At 40.3% G+C, this 22,992-nt stretch overlaps 1 protein-coding gene across 4 annotated transcripts in view; it reads right to left on the bottom strand.

Annotated features, from left to right (window-relative positions):
• CACNA2D3 (calcium voltage-gated channel auxiliary subunit alpha2delta 3) overlaps positions 1 to 22,103 on the bottom strand; it is a 733,714-nt gene extending 711,611 nt beyond the window's left edge. For all 4 annotated transcript variants that reach the window (XR_004375600.1, XM_032794295.1, XM_075073101.1 and 1 more), the window contains exons 1-2: positions 20,321 to 22,103; positions 19,625 to 19,706 (exon numbers count right to left, since the gene is read on the bottom strand). Coding sequence is in view for 3 of the 4 variants with exons in the window: in XM_032794295.1 (XP_032650186.1) it covers positions 19,625 to 19,706; positions 20,321 to 20,433 (195 nt within the window). In the remaining variant the exon portion in view is untranslated. The remainder of the gene's footprint in view (positions 1 to 19,624; positions 19,707 to 20,320) is intronic.
• Between the last annotated feature and the right edge of the window lie 889 nt (positions 22,104 to 22,992).

Raw genomic sequence — 22,992 nt, 5'->3', positions numbered from 1 at the left:
ACCTAGGTTTACATATACTGCTGCAAGGAAAAGAAAACATCCAGTCTGCTCTCCTAAAGCAGAGGAATAGAACTATATGCTAATTATATCTCCAGTCTGCTACCTGAAAGTACCTTTTACAGTGGCATTCAAAGATATTTTCAGACTTTAGTCAGGATCTTACAGTGTGAATGTCCTCCCCTACTGCCTCATATTGGGTCATTGAATACACTGCTAGACTGCATGTCAAGCCACTCAATATGGTTTAATTAGTGACTAGTTTTCTTAAAGAGAAAGTCTACATTCTATGTGAATGAATGCCTGGCTTGTAGTGGATCACCCTGCTCACGTTTGCAACAGATTAGATCTTTTATAGCTACCAGGCACCATCGATCTAAAGCAAGAATAGTCAAACTTCAGCTGTACCATCTTTAAAGCCAAATGACTATCATTTTACGACAGCTGTGCAAAATCTAGGACCACTTTTTGTACATGATGCTATCATATTACATTAATAGACATTTCCACTGATAGTGGAAACTAGGAGAAGGATAGGACTAAAGCTTTATGTTATGACTTGCAGTCATGGACTATCTGCATCCAACAGATTTATTACCTCCTACCCATATTGTGCTTTTTACAATATTTCCAGACTCTGCCTCAGCACAGCACAATACAAGCGATATGTTATATAGATGGCACTGTAACAAAGAGCCTGAGTACTCACTCCATATTTCAAACTTCCATCGAGCTTTACGAATTACAGTACAATTTTAAAGAACAAGTATAGGTGTGTTATGGCATCTCCCTAAGTTCTCTGTGCAAAAATAGGACAGAAAAATACACATTAATCCTCAAGAGGATTTCACTTCCTAAGCATATTTTATACAAAAACTGGTAAAAATAATAATGAAGTATATTAGTGATTGCAACACTACAGAAGTTGTCTAGGAATCCACACCCCACCCCTGTTCATTCCACATTTCACCACAGAATTGTGCTCCAGCATCTAAACTTTCATTAAAGAATGATTAAAGAAAAATCATAGCCCAAAATGTCCAAAGGTGCTTAAAGTTAGGCTCCTTAATTCATATAAGTGTGATTGTCCGAGGAGGTCAGCTATTCTGAAACTCAGACCACTTAATCAGGTACCTAAATATGGATTGTGGGTACCAACTTTGAAAATTTTGGACTGTTAGCATTCAGAGTCGTAAAATAACATTAAAATGTCAGTCACATATAAACAGATGCATTGTTTTTGTCTGGAGTCCATAGACTGCCTGAAATAATAGTTCTGAGAGGTATTAACTTCCTCATTCACCTCAACTGGTTGTTTACTCTGAAACCTGAAGATAACGTAGGTGTCAACATTGTGTTTTACTTCTTAACACCTTAGTAGACACATCCAGCTTACGTTTATCACACACAACTCACTCCTCAATAGATGCCAAATGCCCCAACCTCCAGCTGTGTTACAACTTTTATAGTGGAATTATATATTGTTGATGCAGAAAGCCTTTGCATATCGAAAACTGGCAACAGCATAAAATAAGTTTAAATTAATATCAAAATAAGTAATGGTGAACCCCTTGGCCAGTTCAGTGGGAGAGGGAATGACTGGTCAGTATTCCCTAGCTCCCAGGATTTAACCCAGAACAGAGGCCACATGGAGCCTCTTTCCACTCCATCCCAGTAGCCCCACCTGCCCACTCTGAACTAGGAACAGGAATCCAGCCTGACAGATGCTGCGTGTCTACTTGATCAGCCATTTGAAGGACAGGAAGGAACTTCTCTCTTCCATGGGCCAACTGGCAGAGGACAAGGGAATTCTTCCCCTTCCTCATAGCACCTTCAGGCCACAGTGGGTTAAGTACAAATGCACTTAGTAGCACTAACAGAAGTAACTTGGTGGATTTGTTAATTAGTTGCAACATGTGGCCATTGGCCAGTGTGATTAAAAGGATAAAATGAACAGTTAGAAGTGTCATAAACAGGTGGTTAAGGGTTAATGTCTCTTTTACCTGTAAAGGGTTAAGAAGCTCAGTAAACCTAGCTGACACCTGACCAGAGGACCAATAGGGGGACAAGATACTTTCAAATCTTGGTAGAGGGAAGTCTTTGTTTGTGCTTTTTGTTTTGTTCGTTGTTCGCTCTTGGGACTGAGAGGGACAGGACATCATTCCAGTTTCTCCAAATCTTTCTGAATCAGTCTCTCATGTTTCAAAATTGTAAATAGTAGCCAGGCAAGGCGGATTAGACTTATGTTTGTTTTCTTAACTTGTAAATGTGTCTTTTTGCTGGAAGGATTTTTACCTCTGTTTGCTGTAACTTTGAATTTAAAGCTGGGGGGGGATCTCCTCTGGTCTGTTTGAATCTGAGTACCCTGTAAAGCATTTTCCATCCTGATTTTACAGAGATAGCTTTCAATTAAAGAAAGAAAAATAGTAAAAGTTTTCTTTTTAAGAACCTGATTGATTTTTCCTTGTTTTAAAATCCAAGGGAATGAGTCTGAACTCACCAGGTGGAGGGAAAGGAGGGGGGATGGTTAATTCCTCCTTGTTTTAAGATCCAAGGAGTTTGGATCAGTGTGAAGCCTCTCAAGGCAACCCAGGGAAGGGAAAGTCTGGGTGGAAAAGGAGGGGGATGGTTAATTTCTCCTTGTTTTAAGACCCAAGGAGTTTGGGTCTGGGTTCATCAGGGAAGGTTTTGGGGGAACAGAAAGTGTGCCAGACACTAAATTCTGGCTGGCGGCAGCATACCAGATTTCAGCTAGTAATTAAGCTTAAAAGTGTTCATGCAGGTCTCCACTTTTTGTAACCTAAAGTTCAAAGTGGGGGGAAAAACCTTGACAAGATGTAAAATACCTGGGATTTTGCTGATAGGCTTTAGGCTCCTGGGAGGTCCCCGCTCTTCTGCAACGTCCATCCCCCTTCACAGGGGTGATAGGACTCAGAGTGAGCTGCAGTTCTGAGGGGTAGGCTGAAGGTCGCCTACACCGAGTTACAGGAAATATAGTAGGAGCCCTGTCACACCCACCCTGAAACCAATTAAATGCCTGGTACAGTACAGTATCGGTGATGGAAAGGTAGGGCATGCTCCGTATTCCAGAAATCTGTACAATCATTCTGAAACTGTAAAAACATGAGGTTTTCACCACCATCTTTACAACCCCATAATGATTTCTAAAGTAATCTACTGAAGCTATCTCGGTTACCATTAAAAAAAGCATTGGACCTGATGGGAAAATGGGTTTACAGCACCGCTCTAACAAAACAAGACAACATGCATGGGGCAGTGAGCATCAGAAAGCTAACGCAAACTGTTAAAAAATGATTAAAGACAGCAGGCACACACAAAGGTAGAAAGGTAAACAAGGACTGAACGTATCAAGGGAAAAGCAGCAGAATGGCAGAAGAAAGAGTTCTCATTTTCCTTTGTGCCTCGATACGACTGCAGAATATATTAATGTGCAATTGAATCAGCATCTGTGTTTTCTTTTTAATTTATTTAAAATCTGGCTAATACTTTGACAAATGTATTCAAAAATTAAATGTCTGTTCACAGAGCTGAATACAAGTTAAAGGACAAAGCAAAATTAGTAAAGACCATCAAGTTTTCTATATTTAGAGGTACAAATGCCACAAAATAACTGACTTCAAAAATTTTGCCAAAAGGCTAAGATGTTGAGTAGAAAAATGCTGAGAAACTGGAATTTCAGATTTATTTTGGATGCTTTTCCTAAGTGTAATCAAATTGAATCTGTCTAAAATATAATGAGAAACTACTGTATGGTCATCCTTGCAACACAACAGAAATATCACCAGAAAAGCTTTCTTGTAACTTTTCAGAAATTCCAGTTCTAATTCCAGCTATAAAACAGAAGTAAAAACAAAACAAAACAGCATCTAAAGGTTTGTAAATCTTAAAGGTTCAGAGTTTTGTTATGAAAGTGAATCAGTGGAGTTAGGCACAAGACACAACTTTTTCAGAACAAGGTTGCCTATTTGTTAGTAATGAAAGCAGGGTGGATAAAAATCCATCTTTTTTTTTTTTTTTTTTAATAAATCAGATATTTTTTATAATAATGCTTTTGGAGGAAAAAACCTAGCTAAAGATAGTTTTAATTAAGATACATTATAGCTAAAAGATATCTCATCATGGAGTAGGGATTATAAATTTCTAATTCTATAGTATAAAACAATATATTCATGTAATGTATAAGAAAAGTTTTGTAAATGAGTTCCAATAGTTCATGGATTAGGGACCCAATATTATGGGGTTCCAGGAGCTTCTATATAGATTTAGGTTAATCTTTCTATCTACTCAATGGGACTCCGTGCTCAGTCTAGAAGATACCATCAGAGACGCTTAGTTTTGCAGTCCTCAAACTCTGAATTTGTGTCTCCAGAGATAGCATACTTGTTAACAGTAAAAATGTTTTTTATAATAAAAAAATAAATAAAAAATATAAAAAAAAAATAAATATTTATAATAAAAAAATAAATAAAAAATATAGAGGTAAGAAATAACAGACCTCAACCCTATTGTCCCTCTGCAAATGTGTGTACACAGAGTCAATCCCTTACCTCTCTCTAAAAGTGCAAAGTTTTGAAAAGTTCAATAAATAGAAGATTGTTGGGGGCCGAATAGATTTGGACAAGGAGAAGAAGTCTGGAGATAAATATGAGAAGGGAGGGACAGGCAGTAGAAACCAAAGTGAAACTCTTTGAGCAGCATATGCCAGAAGTCTTGAGGTCTTTCTGAGTGTAGCCTTCATTGATTTAAGATCTACCATACTATTCTCTCACTAGAAGGGAAAACCAATAATGGCAGCAGGTCGCAAAAGAGAACCAGTTTGGGAATAAGAACCATTCAAGAATTATATGTTTGCTGATGATGTTTTAAAGAAAGTCACACCAGTGAATTTAAGCACTGAGATTCAGAGACTGTTGACGTGATAATCTCACTTTTAACAGCAGTTGCTTCCTCTGCCAGAGTAAAAAGAATATTTTCTTCCTTTGGATTAATTCATTCCAAATTGAGAAAACGTTTGGGACCTGAAAAAGCAAGATTACGAACAAAAAGGAAAATGAATGTGAAAACAACTGAGTTAACTGCAGACGCCAGTATTTTCAGTTTCTCATGTTGACCCGGTTGACATAGTCGATTTAATTTTTGTTTTTTGTGTTTTTAAACATTTCATTTAACTATTTTAGTTAATCAATTTTAACAAAAACAAACCTGATTTCAAAAAACTTTAATGTTTAACTAAATTCAAAAATTCATATGCTTGTTTTGTTAAAATATTATGTGTTTGCTGTTGAAGAAAAAAATCCAGAATTCGTAACATTGTTGTTTTAGTTAAATAAAACAATTTAAGTATCTGTCTGGTGATGTTCTCCTCCTAATACAGCATGGCAAGAAAATCCTCCAAATATTAATGATTAACCTGTTGAACTGGAGATTTTATGAAGTCTTTGGGAGGTAAACTATCTGCTTCAATTACCTTTGGTAAATGAAATAACCCATCATTCATTTTCTGATATAGCTATAAAAACCAATCTGAAAAGTTTTCAAAATAAATCACAGTTTAAAAATGTATAGTGTGTACCTTCTAAAAATGAAACCTACATCTATCACTGAATTGTGAAGAATATGTATTAAAGGTTATAACAAGCAACAAGAATGCACTTTTATGTAGAAATCCAGGATTAAATAAGAGTCTTCCTGACTAGTGATTTAAGTCAAGTCCACCCTAACTGAAAGCACATACAATTCCCGATTATGACTTAGATTCTAATCAGTTTTCATATTCATCGGGATAATTTGACAAACAATAATAAGAGTAGAAGCTACTCAGACATTCCAGAAGAATAGTATTAATACGGTGTTGACTCCTCTCTATATATACACACTTCAGAGGAGTCTGCCAAGCTCACCTTCCCAGAGCTCCATAAAGGGAAACCCTTTTCATAAGTGGTTTTAAGAAAACTTCTACCAAAAGGAAAGTACTAAGAATTTATTCAAAAGGAAAAACATCTTTTACGATCATATGTATAAGCATGTTCACCTCTGAGATAAAACTCAAAGAGCAGATAATATGGTTCAGAGTGCTGCAGGGCCATCACATGTAGAAAGATGGAATTATCAACACCGACTTTTTCAAATTCATATGCCCAGGCTAGCTCATTAGATTAGTAACAGTGTTGTGTGCTTTTCTGTGAGACACAGGAACAGCCTATCCTTATGCCTTTTACTGAAGTAAGATGCATCACAAAGGGGTCATTAATCTCGTCCAAAGAATAAGGTGATGACTACTCACTCTCTTTCTAAGTGGCTCCAGGACATCTCAATTTTCAACAATATTGTGCATTGGTCTGATTATTAGGATAGCATTCACTGTATGAATATATTGGTTCAATTTAACATGGGAAGAAGAATGGTTCAAGAGAGTCAACTATCAGCAATCACTTATGAGATGGTAAGGGACAATGCAGGCCATTCGGTGTGATGATTCTTGCCAGCTACAAAACTGGTTTGACTAGAAACAGCCTGGAGCCACCAAATACCAGAGAATAAAGATCCCTGATAAGGTTTAAAAAGAGCACTCTTTCAGCTGGAGGGAGTACTAAGGGGGAAACGGGAACCTGCTGGAGATGCCTGGAGAAGCTAGGGTATGGCTACACTGGCACTTTACAGCGCTGCAACTTTCACGCTCAGGGGTGTGAAAAAACACCCCCCTGACCGCTGCAAGAAACAACGCTGTAAAGCCTCAGTGTAATCAGTGCCGCAGCGCTGGGAGCGCTGCAAGCTACACCCGTAGAGGATGTGGTTTATGTGCAGTGCTTGGAGAGCTCTTCCCCAGCGCTGGCGCTCTGACCACACACACACTTGAAACCGCTGCCGCGGCAGCGCTTTGAAATTTCAAATGTAGCCATACCCTAAGTTACCAACATGAGATAGTGGGACTTTGGAGTAGGTCTACACTTGCAGCAGCATATAGAGCAGGGGTGGGCAATACTTTTCACAGGGGGACCACTCCATGAATTTAGTAAGTCATCACGGGCCACACATTTCTACTATATTAATGGAGGAGGTGTGGGGTTTGGGAGGGAGTTTGGTGCAGGAGGGGGCTCCAGGCTAGGGATTGGGGTTCAAGAGGGTGTTCAGGGTCTGGAAGGGAGTTCGGGTGCAGGAGGGAGCTTCGGGCTGGTACAGAGTGTTGGGGTGCAGGAGAGGGTGAGGGGTGTGGGCTCTGGGAGTTTGGGTGCAGGAGGAGGTTCTGACCTGGGCCAGGGGCTGGGGTGTGAGAGGGGGTGCAAAGTGCAGGCTATGGCCGGGAGGCTCTTACCCTAAGCAGTTATCAGCCGGCAGTGCAGCTGGGCTCAGCCGGGGGGGGGGGGGGTCCTTCATGTGCTGCGCTCGCCTGCAAGCACAAGCACCGCCCCCATGCATGGAACCACCTCTGCTCCCCCTCCCCCCACCCAGGGATGCACAAAGACATGCTAGCAGCAGCTGGCCGCTTCCAGGAGCGGCGTGGGGCCATGGCAGGCAGGCAGCCTGCCTGAGCATCCCGCTGCGCCGCGAGACTTTTAGTGGCCCAGAGATCACGAGGGGGCAGCCAAAGAGCCTGGTAGGCCGACGGAAATATTAAATGGGCCAGATTCGGCCGAGGGCCCATAGAGTACAGATGCTGCATGCCCAGCTAGCACAGATATAAAACAGGAGTGTAGGTGATGAGGTACAACTAAAGCAAGGAGAGTAGAGACACACCAGAACCCTACAAATAGGGTTGCCAATCTTCTAATTGCACAAAACCAAACACCATTGTCCTGCCCCGACTAAGGCCCCTCTCCCCACCCTTCCCCCATCACTTGCTCTCCCCTACCCTCACTCATAGAATCATAGATTATTAGGGTTGGAAGGGACCTCAGAAAATCATCATGTCCAACCCCCTGCTTAAAGCAGGACCAATCCCCAACTGGCCCCCTCAAGGACTGAACTCACAACCCTGGGTTTAGCAGGCCAGTGCTCAAACCACTGAGCTATCCCCTCCCTTTCAGTAGGCTTGGGTAGGGGTGCAGGAGGGGCAAGGGCTACACCTGGGGGTGCGGGCTCCGAGCTGGGGCCAGAAATGAGAGGTTTGGGGTACAGGAGGAGGCTCCAGGCTGGGGAAAAGGGGTTTGGAGTGCAGGAGGGGGCTCAGGGCTGGGGTAGAGGATTGGGGTGCGGGGAGGGGGTGCAGGGTGTGGACTCTGGGAGGAAGTTTGGGTGCAGGAGAGGGGATTCTAACATGGGGCAGGAGGTTCAGGGTGCACTCAGAGACCAAAAAGGGGTGACAGCAGTACAAGCAGCCCTAAAACTATGACACTACCTTCTTGACTAAAGGCCTCTGCTAATATACACACAAAGGGTGGTTGTGACACTCCCCAGGATTGTCAGGCACTTCACCACCACCTGCCCTTAGCATGCAACAGTCTTGTCTGTGCCGGCTGTGGATCAGCTCCTTGAAGCCACAAGCCTCTGGCAGCACAAGCACTACCTTCCAGGCCATTGTAGGCCTTGTATTCTCTGTACAGGTAACAATAGGCACACACTAACCCTTGAATACTCAGAGCATTCCCTGCACTGTCCAGCCCCTTACACTCACTGAATGCTCACAGAATTACCATGCCTGCTGTTTCCAAAGGAACAGTATGCACCAACTTGTAAGATTCAACTCAGGACCATCACTTTGCTTACCAGCACAACGCTTAGATATATTTATGGTGAAAACAAGACTAAGTTTACTATCAAGTGATAGTGAGTAAAAATATTGGAAACAAATGGTTACATATAAAAAAAATCATAACATGCCGGCTAGATAATAAGCTTCACTAAGATGTAAAACTCCTGTCTAAAAACACTTCTTTCTTCCAGCATTTCCAAGCCTGGTTGAGATCCCACTTTCGTGAAATCCACTGTCCATTTACTTCCTAGGTCAGGGATGCTCAGGTATCTTCTTTGCCCTCAAAATATAGTAAAGCAAACCATTTGAAGCCCACCTCAAGATAAGTTTCTCTCCCCCAGCTGCTGTTCTCTTCCTATTAGCTTCTTCCTGAAATGTTTACAATCCTTCAGTTGTATTTCAATTCAGACTAGTGACAGGAGTCCCACTGTGAACCAGACAATACTCAATTTACATATAAACAGGTAGATGGATAAAGACCTGTTGTCTGACAGAAAACCAGTTTTTCATCTTTGCTGATGACCAATACCCCCTGACAGATTTTAAAAACATTTTCAGTGTACATACACAGCTCCTTACACAAGATCTGTACATGCATTTCACGGTGACACTGATGGCCACTGTAAAACTGGCTTGGAGGGGGGTGGCGTCGAGTGAAGGGCGTGCGCGCTGTGCCATTGGGTGACTGAGCGTTGCCTCAGTGCCAGACTTGATGGAGGGACGGGTTTTACTGCTGTGCATATGTATTCTTCCCTGCTCTACATGCAAGAAGGATGGTGAGTGCCATGCTGAGAAGGAGGACACAGAGACATGACAGCAGCAGGAGAAAGGTGAGAGAATAACAGAATATGCAAGCAGAGGCTGCACGAGAGAGAGGAGGAGAGCCGTGTTGTAGCGTGCGTGATGACCCCCGGAGCCTGAACTGGAGTGTGAGCAGCTGAGCTGTCGTGAGGTGCGTCCTGTTTCCTGCTGCTTCCCTGGAACCCACTGAGGAGAACAGGTAGTTCAACTGAGTATGTAGTAGGAGCCAGTTACCCTTAAGACACTGATATCTTCCCTCCTTCAGGCCTGCGACAGCCTGCTTATTCGTTCCCTCAACGAGTGTTGAAACCACTCTAGCTGGCAACAGACACCCCATCCTGAGTGAAGAAGAAACCCTTTTTCCCCCCTTTTTTTTTTTTCTGGGCAAATTCAAGAAAAAAGAAGCAAGTAAAGGAAGTTTGTCTATCTAAGCAGGAAGGCGCTCTCCTGAGAGACAGAGACACAAATGTTCACGGTGAGTCTTCCCGGCCCCAGTGAGTATGAGAGGTGGTGAGGAGATCCTGTCTTTCCAGTTGTCAGAGTGCAGGTAACCTGAACAATGCGCCATCCATATCTCCATCTCAAATGGATGAACAGACATTCTAAGAAGTGTAGATCACGAGAGAGTGTGGTGGAGCACAAGAAATAGCGTGCTGAGTTTAGTTCCTTTAAGTCTAAATGATCCAGACTTTTGGACCCACTTGAGCTGTATAGCCGAAGGGACTTCTTGTACTGGCATTGGGCACAGCAAGTGAAAAACTTCATGTTCCCAAAAAGACAAATAAATATAAGTTCTATCCAAGACATTACTGGCATGAATAATCCCCAATGTCAAAGTGGAGGGGCCATGCTATGTACCCAACCAGGAATGCTGCCTGACTGTTTTTTGTTGCCCAAACTCTTCATTCTAATGTTCCAGCCACACGGTTTACCGGGAAAAAAAGACTGGAAAATCTGGCAAGAATTGTATGCCATGGAAGCCGCCAATCACCAAGCTTCGATAGGTGTTAAAGCCTTGAGATGAGACTAAGTTAAGCCCATCAGCGATGATAACATCAAGAGAAGACTGCACAGAGTCTCTTACTTGACATAAAGGTTCGAAAAGGCTCATTGCCATTGTGGAGAATGCTGTTACCCACCTAGACTTCAGATCAGCTGTATGTGCCAAACAATGGAAAACTCCTTAAAATTGTGAGCTGATGGCTGATTATGCTGTACGCCAGGAGCTTCTAAGAGAGTCCACCAGCCAACAAATGTCACACACCCTTACCCGAAAAATTCAATAACTACAGTTACTGCAAAAGTCAATACAGAATGATTGTGCAATCTGAAGTCAGCCGAATATACTCTGTTTATTCTTGACTGCACATCTACTCACCATATGCGAACAAATGACTTTAATGGTGTGTGTGTAACAACAACAGAACATAGTGAACGTTCTCCCCGCAAAATGTTGACTGTCATAGACATTTTCAGAATTTACAGACATTGATGATACTACAGAAGCTGTACGACAAATACGCTTCTTAAAAGCCTGAAGATACAGGAATGACAAAAGCTGAACATGAGAGGTCAGGGCTGATGATTATGGTTGCCAACATGAGAGCGAAAAAGAGGAGGCAGATACGGATCTGGAGTTAAACTCGCAACTTTTTTTTGTCCAATTGAGTTCTCTATCATTGAGCTTGGTGGTCATGATGCAGTATCAGCTTTCTAGTGAGGCTGCTGAATTTTTAAATGTAATCAAAGCTCTATGTATTTTTCTCTGCTCAGCTCATCGATGCAAATTTTGAAGGCAACATCTGGGAACATCCTCTCTGACACTGAAACCACTGAGGCCACACAATGGAAAGTTTGATGGAGGCGATCAAGCCTTTTTCAACACCCAAATTGAGGAAGATAGAAAGCCATATTCCATTCATGGAGATAATGCTATGACAGGAACTGTTTTTGTGGAGAACAATGGCAGAGGGAATGAAATTCACCAGAAACATAATAACTTCAAATTTCTGTATGGCCTCAGTTTGTGCATGAAACTGTTTGAGAATAAATTGGTAAGCAAGAGACTCCAAGGTGCTACCTTGATATATCTGGAGAAATGGAACAACTTGAAAAAGCAAAGTCATACCTACAGTCTTACTGGCAGGAGGATTCAAGACGTTCTGAAGCATGCACAGAAGTGCAGAGGAACTTCACACTGAAGCTATTTTCCACTCTTCAAGAAACAAAGATTCACAAAGAACATTTTGTCAGAGCACAGGATAACCACAAGAGACCCACACACAATTCAAAGTTGATTCTTTAACAGTAAAGATTGTGAAAACAGTCAAGTTGTAAGAACGTTTTCATGCAGCTCAGGAACACAGCAACATTTCAGCAGGATCAACGCCAAAGGCTGTTCTGGAATATATGTGCACAAATAAGATGACCACCCTCTTTCCAAATGCTTTTGTTGCTCTGCGCATACTTCTAACACTTCCTGTAACAGCTGCCAGTGGAGATCGCAGTTTTTCCAAGCTGAAGTTAATAAAAACACTTCTATGCTCCACAATGACAGAGGAGAGGCTGGTCAGCCTTGCTTTTACACAACCATCTCAATAAAGCATGAGCTGGCCCAGACTGTAGACTTTCAGGAAGCAGTTCAAATCTTTGCAACCAAGAAGGCACAGAAAGCACCACTTTGATTATTCAAACAGATAAAAATGCCAGTGTTTACTATGCAGACAAGAAAAGTTACATTTGCTGTTCAGGTGTTTGAAAGTTAAATGTTACTTAAATGTTTTGTACAAAACATTTTAAGGTGTTAGTTCTCCTTTATCGGGGTAGGTAGAAGAGCAATACCATGAGAGGAGTAGAACAGGAAGAAGGCAAAATTGAGACCTTTCAAAGTTTTGGCCCAAGCGAGGGGGTATGGGGGCGTCATTTGAGCTCCCCACCTCAGATGCCAAAATGTTGTGGGCCAGCCCTGCGGGGGAGACCTCAGGTGAAACTCTTTGGTGAACTAGAATGTGTACACCAGACTCAAAAGCTTCTTGTAACCCCTCTGCACTCCCTTGCCAGAAGGCATTAAGAGGTTCTTGGGTCACAGTCATTTTCAGTCATGTGACCTTACTGTAAGCTCATCTGTGCTCCTGCATTCCCAAACAGAAACAGTATGATTAAAAAGGAGAAGAGGGAATCTCTTACGAACAAATTTATAATAGTTTCCTTTTGGCCAGCTAAGAGATTACATAATTTTCCTCTCAGATGTGGACCTTGCCATGATTACCAATTCCTTTGGTCACCTCAAGCCTAGACTTCCCACACTGTGCTCTCCCTGGCGCTACCACTGAAGGTCAGGCAGGAGCTCCACCTAGTACAGCATGCATCTACCAGCCTCTTAAGCAGGACAGATTTAGGAGATCGTACCACACCTGTGTTCTATAGAGCCAGAGGCTGCACTGGCTGTCAATTCACTGAACTGGCTGCAAATCTGAGATGCTAGTTGCTACCAATACAGTCCTATGTCGTCTAGATATAGGCCCCGGCTATCCTAAAAAAGTATCTCTTTCCTCATGCAGTGTCATAACACTTGCACTCAGAAGCAATGCACTGAAGATGGGTCACTGAGATCTAGGGGCTGGCTGTTTGCAGAGGGGCTCTTGTCTGAGTCCATTCATTCTGGAAATCGATCTGGGTCCCTGGAGCTCTTAGAACAAAGTAAGATGCATCTTTTTGCTCAGGCTTTCTACCAACTACAGACTTGGCATTTAGACTGAAGTTCACTGTACTTGGTATTTCCAGAGTAGGTGGCTAGGTGCCAAAGTGGGTCACAGAAAATAGCCACTATTTTGTAAAAATATTTTATATAAAATCTAAACTACATAAAGTTTTCACAGCTACTATGGTGATGGGGCCTTGTAAGTACATGTAGTAGCAATCATAACATTTTACGCAGGCCTTTTGGTGAATTTCTATAGCAACCTAGAGTATAGTTCTTCCTATCAGCACATAATGTCTATGTTCTACAATATGTTAACCATTTATTATTTTAAAGTGTCATACCCTATAGAATGGTAATGACATTTGGAAATGTAGAGTATTGATTAGCAGTTGCTTAAAAGTGAATCACTATTACAATGCGGCATCTGTTCATGGCTCTACCTGTCGTCACTGTTAAAGTAATTTGCATGGAGACTGGCTCTTTTAACCTTGAAATGTTAGCATTTTCCAATACAGGATGTGAAAACAACCAACCATAAATGCATTAAGTGGGGAAATTAGCATTCATTTCCTTTCAAGAGCTAATGTTTTCCAGTTGGATTGTCCACTCAAAAATTTCCATATTAAAAGATACCATTCAAAGTAAAATGCATGTACTATAAACTTAGTGAAACCATCTCATATTTCCACAGTATATCAACAGCAGAACACTTTCACCTTTAATAATAAAAGCAATGGGATCATTCTGTGCTTGCAAAACCTATACAACTGTAGACAGCACTGATGTGAATAAGCAGCGAATGCCGTATGGCTTGAAATGACATTTTCTTTTAGTTAAAAAAAAGATGTTAAAAATCACTATTGAGACTCAGGCAAAAATAGACTATATGGTAGATCATTAAACTATGGTTCACATTTCAGTGCTGTCGATTAGGGAGGCCAGACACTCAGGGTGTAATTGAGGCTCTGCTGAAGGTAATGACAGTTTTGCCATTTACTTCAATGGAATCAGGTTTTCATCCCCAAAAGGGAAGAGAGAATCCTCTGACTGAGAAAACATCGAGCTATGGAAAGAGAGAGAGTATATCCACGTATTACAACTAGATCCATAACTGATATTAAACAAGGACCTTTTCCGAAAAATTTTATGGTGTGCTACAGTTTCTTCTGTGCAGTAGACTGCAAACTGGTATCACATAAGCATCTCTGTTCTGTTTTTTTCTTGAGGAAAGGGAAACAAAAAGCATCCTTCCAAAGGAATTCACTTTTATGTCTCTATGTAATATCCAAGCTCATTAAATGCTTGGTAATCAGTTTGGTGTGGAGAGTAGCTTTCTGGGGTATGTGGCTCAAATAAATGCACAGATTAAAAGGAGATGGAATATCAAGTAATGCATACCAAAAAAAAAAAAGAGCAATTTCTTAAAATGACTCAAGCAAAAATCTAGGATTAAATTGTTTTTTATATCCTTGCATGCATCTATCATTTTGTAATGACAATTTTTATTTAGTTATATTTGACACCCAGAAGTTTTGCTGAGCACATACTTGAAGCTATATAATTATAATTTACTTAATGTGATGTTGGTACTATATGATTAATAACATTTACCTTTTTTAAAGATCACAAGCATAGTTACTCCTAACATTATTTTCTATATTATTCAGTTCTTACTAAGAGGACTCAAATATTGCTTCTTTACAAGATCAAAATTAATAATCAAAAGTGGAATAACATTTAAAGCTAATGTCCAACAAGACAATCATTTATGCCTTTGCTTTAATTTGCACTATCAACAATATTACTGACCCTTACCCCAATATAGACAATAGTATTCATATTACCTTGAATTAAAAATAAATAATAAATCAAGGTTTTAAAAAAGTGGGCTGCATGAAGGGGGCAAGAAATGCAATAAATGTCAAGATGATTCACAGAAATTTAGTCGAATTAACATAAAGTGAACTTTTTCACCATTATGTGTTTTAAAACTAAAGATAGATGTACTGCATGAGTCAGATGCACCAGCTGAATACTAATTGATCTAAATCACCCTGTTATAATAAGGTTGTACTGATATTTCCACAGTTGTAAGAAGTTAAGAAGATACAGCACCAAATCTATTCAGGAAAATAAAATGCAATTTTAAAACTTTAAAAATGGGAATGTTACGTTGACTGGAAAAATGCTTTGAGAAAATGCAATCATTTGGGAGGCTCCGTTATACAGAAGTACCTGAAGTAAGCGGTTGACATAGTCATACAATACACGCTGTTAGAATTTAAGATAATAGGCAGTTAAGTAACAGTGAAGGTTCAATTTAACCTTAATTAAAGGTTCAATTTAACCTTAATTTAACCTTAATTCAATTTCTTCCATAAGAAAAAGAAAGCTTTGGATAAACTCGTATTTAGCAAGAAACCTAAACAGCATGTGCTGATAAATACATGGCTGTTTTTATATTGCCCCTGTATCAGCTAATTAAATGGAATATTGCCAATTCTGGCCTCAAGAAAGGAATGTCAGTGCACTGTGTAGGAAAAAGTGACTCCCCAATAGAAACCTGAGAAAGCGTAAACCAGGCTAAAGAACCAGCCGCTCTACAGGAGCTTGAAGAGCTTTACTGCATAAACCCCAATTATTTTTAATATTAAAGGAAGGTGCATCACCTGTGTTTCATTACCACCATTCTGCTGCAACAGTATGAAACTGGAAACCTTTATTACTATGAACTTTAGAATGTGAACAGCAGAGTTTCCAAACAAAGCTCTTCCAGAATTCTTATTACAGCAGGTTAAATAAGCATCTCCATTGCATATAAATCCTGATTTGAATCCTGCATGTAAAAATTCTGGCTATTCCACAGACTATGCTAGCATATCTGTTGCAGTTCTAATTAGCCATAATCACAATATTATAGAGATACGGCTTTTAAAAGCATGTCAAGATGAAAAGTGAAGCTAAGGCTTTCTGAAAGTATAAGGGAAACAATAGCACATATCACACAGGACAGTTAACTAATCTGAACCGAATCCTAGGACCCAGCAGTATCTGCTAACTAGTTAAAGAGTATACGTGTCTCTACAGCAGCATGCAGACACTTTATTTTATTATACCAAAACTAAATGATAAAATTTAACTCTTAATTCTCTAAGTTAGAACAATATTGTTGCTTAGATGTTTTTGTTCTCTGTTGTATGTTCCGAGTACCCAATATGATCGTTTCCTTTAAAGATAAATAATGCAGTATAAAAATCAATTATATTCATAAAAAGGTTTAATTGGCTTAAAAAGCAGCTAGTCTTGAATTCTGCAAGTTAAACATATATGAACAGTCTGAATATCATCTAGAGAAGAATCTGGAGGAAATCATCACCATCATCATCTGCCCCATATTTTTATAAGGGCATAACAATATAGCCAGACTACAGAAGTAGTAATATAACAGAATGCTGAAATGCCCTGTCTACAGATATTTCAACTTAGTTATATAGCTGTAAGCACAAATGTATATTTACATAGAGATTGCTCAGAATGATGAATAACGCAAGTTGCTACCAAATATTCAAAGCAGTAATGCTTAAAGTAACAATACTTTAGAATAATTACTAACTATTAATTGTAATATCTTTGTGAAGTTTGGCCTTAGAGATTAACCTATTTAACTTTCATATTAAAATTTAATTTAATAAGTTGTCGTATGATCCTCAATATATAAAATAGTCAAGAAGCACTATGTCTGAATATAGTCTCAATTTCAAATGTATTCCTGTGAAATAACTTTGCTTATTCCACATTAAGACAAAATGAACTCAATAATTGTTCATATAAAATTTTCATTTAGAAAGACTTCAGAATACTTTGCAACTTAGAAATTTATACCAATCACATATAGTGCCTTTACAAATGCTTTATAACTCCATCTGCTAATATTTTATATTCCTAATCGGAACGTATTGTTTCATTCACAGATAATATGATAAACAACAATTAAAGTAAACTCACAACATTATTTTAAAATGGACTAACTCTAGAAACCCTATTCTGTCAGAATAAATTCTAAATGGATCCTTAAATTGTTGGACACAGGAAAAAATGTTCATGTTTGGGATGCTGATGTATTTAACACTTAGTAAAATGTTGTGATTTATTCCACCACTGACTTGCGTGCACTGAAAATTATTTGCATTTATACTTTTAAATCTTCAAGCTTGATGTGTGTTCATTTGCACAAATAAACTTAAGAAAGCTGAAGTTTACAGAAGAATACTTTACAGAAGAATATTTGTAAAAGCATTTCTACCATCCAGGCTCATCCACTACCATCAATGTGGAGAAATGCAAAGTTTTAGAGAACAGGTCCCAATTGGAATTTAAAAATAAAATTAAAAACGCAATTATGGCCATCAAGATGCTGGTGGGAAATAAAATCCTACTGTCTGCAATATAGCCCTAAATACCTATCATATTATGAAATACCAGAATAAAGGCAAAAAGGCAAGAAATTAAAAACAAATATCAAGGAATAAACCCACAATGGTCAAGCTGTAAAAACAACAGAAACAGATTTGCTGGTGAATTAGAAAGGATGCTGATGCAAAGGTAAAATGAGCATTGAGGTAGCTTCCAGTCACCTGGAGCATAACAACCAACAGACAAAATCTTACTACTTTAGGGGAGAAAAACAAAAGAAAATACATTATTACAGACGTGGTCATATCAGTATCTAAGTGAAGAAGAGAAGAATGATTAAGGAGATATACTGACGCTATGGTCTTAACAGCTTTGAGAATCAAAACTGTTCTGAATTTTGCAATCAAACATAGGACAGTTTACCTTCAGTAGATAAACTTTTAAAATCATGTTGTGTGTGCGCGCAAAGGTTTACACTAGTGGACAAAGTTAAATAAAACCATATTGACTAAGATGACATATCTGGCAGTGCTCAATTAAAAATTAACATATTTGAACAATATTAGATAATTTCCAAAGCATAAAATATGTTTTGATTAGATACTGGTCAGCAGTTCAAAAACGTAACATTGTTTTCTGATTACAAAACTGTTTATGCAGGAAGCATGATGGCACAAACTATACAATGAAGTGTTTAAAGTATGTATAAAATATGATGTAGGACTGCAGTGAATGCAGAGTGTCTCAAAAGGTTAGATTAAAATAACTGTATACCCAAAAATGCTACATTCAGACAATGTAATGGCCTTGACAAGCACTAAGACGCCAAATACTTTTGTTCTTAAGAACTATATATTTTTAACTTCATGAAGCTCAATTTTTGCAATACTGGGAACCACAGTATTGAAAGCATCAATTCCTTATACAGTAAGTACTCTTGTATATCCTCAATAATCAGTAAGATACTGCTGCAATTTTAATTTTTAGCATAAACTTTTTGAATTGCCAATGTAAGACATACTGTCTGTTGCATAACTTCCAAAGGATATAAATACTTTCAAAATACGTGTCATGTGTCTCCAAAACTTGTTACTTTGGACTAAAGTCCTGTTTGAAAAAAAAAAAGTTTCCTGATAAATTGAATCATTGGCATTCATATACTGGAAATTATTGGATTTCAATATCATGCTTTGAGGATCATATATTAAATGCTGCACAACGGCAATACTGAAGTCTTTTAATCTCTCTCTTAATTTTTAATTAATCAACCACTATAAAAACAAGTTATCTCAATATGGAACTTTTATCAGAAGATGCATCTATTCTAATTTAACTGTGCAACTTTATATTAAAAGTCTTATAATCAATTCTGTGTTCTCATTACTCTTCAGAATTATGTAGGCATAAACCAGTGTCTCAAGTTTTTGCATTACTTCACTAGCTTATTACCCAGCTGTGCAGCTGAGCAAGAAGATAACCACATTCATTCCTCTTATCTGTAATGATGTAATACATCCCAGCACTGGGTAGAGATGATTGGGAAATAATGGGATTGCAAAAACAGCAGAGATGATAAACAATGGTAGTCTTTTTTCCCTAATACAGTGGACTGCATGCTTACAACACAGGATGCAAAGAATGATAAAATATGCACTAATTCTGCTCCTTGAATGAAGTTAACACAGAGAAACAGCTGTTTCCATGCTGAAACAACATCATCACACAGTAGCAAGAAGACAAAATAGCTATGTTCTAGGCTTCACTGTGCACTTCACAAGTAAATAATTTTGTCTGGAACTGAAATCCCCTAAAAATCACCAGATAATCAGGAAGACTCCAGCCGTGCAGTGCAAGGAGACAGCAGGGCCTAGGAACTGTGTGCAGAACAAAAAAAGCCCTCTGACCAAAGGATGTGCTGGTCTCCCGTGTGTTTAGAAAACTAAATCTGCCTCCATTTTCTGTGCTTAAAACCATTGCTTACTACAACTGGAGAGTCTTACCTTTTGCAGAAGCTGGGAACCTGAGTATTTAGCTGCGATGGATTTGATCTCCCCACCAAAAGCAGAGGCCCAGAGCTTTACACTGTGGGGACCGGGGGAAAAAGAGAGGAAGAAATGTAATACACGTTACAGTAGGCAACACACACACACACAGCTACAGCCTCAACTGCACTCTGAAGAATCTAAGCAATGTTGCCTTAAAAAGCACTGTTAGGAAATAACATCAGATGAAAAGAACAGAGGAGCTATTCACAAGTGCAAGCCCCAAGATACACGTAGTTCACATCATACACGAAGGTAAGGCTTTGGATTTCAAGCGGCTTAAACTGCACTTAAAACTAATTTGTAAAGAGACAGGGTTTTTTTGCCATAGTCTCCAACATACTAACTGGGTACAAGAAGGAAGATGAAATAGCAAGATAGCATTGGAAGCTGAGAAATCAGCATGTTAGAGTGAGTAAATGCATCACCTCCAACACAGAAAGGCTTTTAACTTTAGTTTCTATACCAGTTTACCATCCACCCCTAAAATAAAATCCAAGCATCGTTGGCACTGGACTGCAAACAGAACCGGCAAGAGAATAAAATGCTCTGAACAATCAAACATCTGCAACGAACAACAACAACAAAACTTGGGCACCGGGGTTCCAAGTTTTCACCCCTGGAGCATGAGAGCGAAAACATTAAAACACTTACACCGACAAGGGGATCTGCTGCTCCGATCCGACCACATCCACTAGGGCTGTGTTAAAAGCTGTCCAGAAAATAAAGAAGACCCCCCAAAAAGCCCGGAGTAGGTTTAAAATCATGGTTTCTCTCAGAGGCTGAGACGACTTGGGGAAATTCGAACAGAGCTGATCTCAGCAGCAGAGCTGCTTGCTAAAGCCTCTCTCCCCCACCCCCCACCAAAGCAGCGCTGGGGAGGAAAAAAATATATATAATCACAGCTCCAACCTCATCTCTCCCAGGAATGGCCCTCTCTGGATAATGGAAGGAGAGAACCAGAGAAAAAGCTCTAATGACTTGAAAAAACTATTGTGTCCTTGGTAACAGCGAAGCGTTTTCCAGCACTGCTGCAGCCACTTTGCATGTAGTTCTTTACAACTCCGCAGTCAGCAGTGTGCTGGAGTTACTTCAGTGCCCTGCTGCTGCTCCAAAGTGCCCTTAGCAGCGAGCAAGCAGCCTCTATTGATTCCAAGCGGGGAGGCTGCCTCCCTGCAATTACTGCTCACTTTACAGATGGAAAGCTGCCTACAGGTCTCCTTTCCCTCGCCGGTAAGCTCCAGCCTTCATCCCAGATCAAGTCAGCCAAGGCACTGGTTCAGTGGAGCAGTCTTTTAGTAGGATAGCGCGGAGAGCCGGAGAGCGCAAAGCAGGCGCAGGAAGAGAGGGACCAGGGGCCAAGTGCCAGGCAAAGTCTGGAGGAGCTCAGAGTGCGACTCAGCCCTTCCCGGGGGGAAGCTAAAGGGAGCAATGCACATTGCCCTAGGGGCTCAGCAGGGCTAGCAGGAGCGGGAGCGGGGCTGCGTGCACCCCCGCCCCACCCCGGAGCCCTGGCCAATTCAGACCGTTCACTGCTGCAGGACAAGCATCTGTCACCCAGCCCTACAGAGGAGACGGATGGCTGGAGCTCAGCCCCTCGCGCCGCAACCAGCGGAGCATCCCGGCCGCAGAGTCGCCGCGAGGGGGAAGAGGACCGGATGAAAAGACGACAGAGCGGATCCGTGGCGAAGGGACAAGCTGAGACGCAGGAGCGGCGGATTCCCAGGCCCCGGGCTTAGGTCAGGTTCGCACACTGAACTGAGCCGTATGTTGCATGTCCTTGGGCACGAAGGCACGTTTGCAGCGTCCTCCCTGGCTGAGTGCTGCACCGAGTCGCTCTCCGAGAGATCAGGACGGGGAAAGGCTTATGAATGAAAGGAAATGCAGCATAAGTAAATCAATGCAGGGTAAGGGACTGGAGCCTATGAATGAATTATTAATTGGTGCTTGTGGAGGAATCCCCTTAGTGAAGTGGGCAGAGGAGCACAAGCTATTCCAGAGAGAGCAGCTGGGGAGCAGGAAGGATTGATCCAGGTATTTTGGTGTGTTTTAACCTCCCCTCCCCTGGTTTCTCTTCTCTTCTCTCTCCCCCCACCCACCCCCCGCCGCTTTGCTTGTAACCCTGTACCTCCAAACACTGAAGACTTAAAATAACATGTGAAATTTAACGTAAATAAGCATAGCAGGCATTAAAGATGATCTGAGCATAGGCTGAGTCATCCTTACACTGCTCGAGAGCTCAACTACTGAGACACTAGTGCACAGTATCGAGAATTCTAGTTCTAATTAGACCATATTCCTTTGTACACAGTGTACTTCCCTTGGTTAGCCTTCCCTCCCTTGAGGTGTGGTACACAGTACCGGTACTTTGCTTTCACATTAACTTTTGTAAGTGTGCCGAACAGCTTGCTGTAAATATTACCATCCCCTTCCACTACCTGGTTGCCCTAGAACGTGTGTCCTGGCCGAAATGTAACTGCTGTTTAACAAGATGACCAAATCTCAGGAAAAACTGAAGATTTAAGAGAAAAAAAGATAAAAAGTTATAAGGCAAATTTATACAGTTATTGGAAGAGCTTGGGGTTTAGCATTTGTTACCCACTGCTCATTCCCCCATGTGAGGTAGATTACTCACATCTTCATCTTTAGTCTTACCTTGGTTGGAGGGGAAATGCAAGTTTTTATTTTATGGGTTTGGGCTACCCATATGACTGTGCATTAACGATCCCCATGGTCTGCAAATGTTAAAATCTCTGTGAGCCAATGAACATTTGGTAAGAAACGGATTAAATATACTGCCATATCACCAGGTGCTCAGCCTACCTACAGGCAAAATGTAAAAACCATATATGGATGACTAACCATGTATAATAAATTATACGCCCTTTTGAACATGTCCTATAAATAATAAGACCTTTTCAGTACAATATCAGACTGTAGACCTGCACAGATGCTTCCCCTATATATGTTTGTTATGCAAATTTTAAATTTTATGTCAGGAAAGTAGTTTGTAAGGCTTTAACTCCTAGAATACAAGCATATTTTTATGTGAAAACTGTTCTTTTGTTTTTGTAGCTCAGTCCAACAAAGTACACTGTTTACAAACGTGGTTTAAATATGAACTGGCTTGGTTCTTCAAAACATTTAGCTGAAGCCTTCAACATTTTTAAAGTATATAATGTATTTGCAGATGTTAGACAGATATTTCTAAAATTGCAACATAAAATATACATGAAAATATCACCACCAGCTAATATGATAGAGGCTTACAATATCACTGAATTACTTAAGTCTTGACTCAATGAATTTTCTATTTAACATTTCTT

This window comes from Chelonoidis abingdonii, chromosome 17, assembly GCF_003597395.2.
Source record: "Chelonoidis abingdonii isolate Lonesome George chromosome 17, CheloAbing_2.0, whole genome shotgun sequence".
In the NCBI taxonomy this organism is placed as follows: domain Eukaryota; kingdom Metazoa; phylum Chordata; order Testudines; family Testudinidae; genus Chelonoidis; species Chelonoidis abingdonii.
The sequence above is the reverse complement of the archived record's forward strand: the minus strand, read 5'-3'. Positions and strand labels throughout refer to the sequence as shown.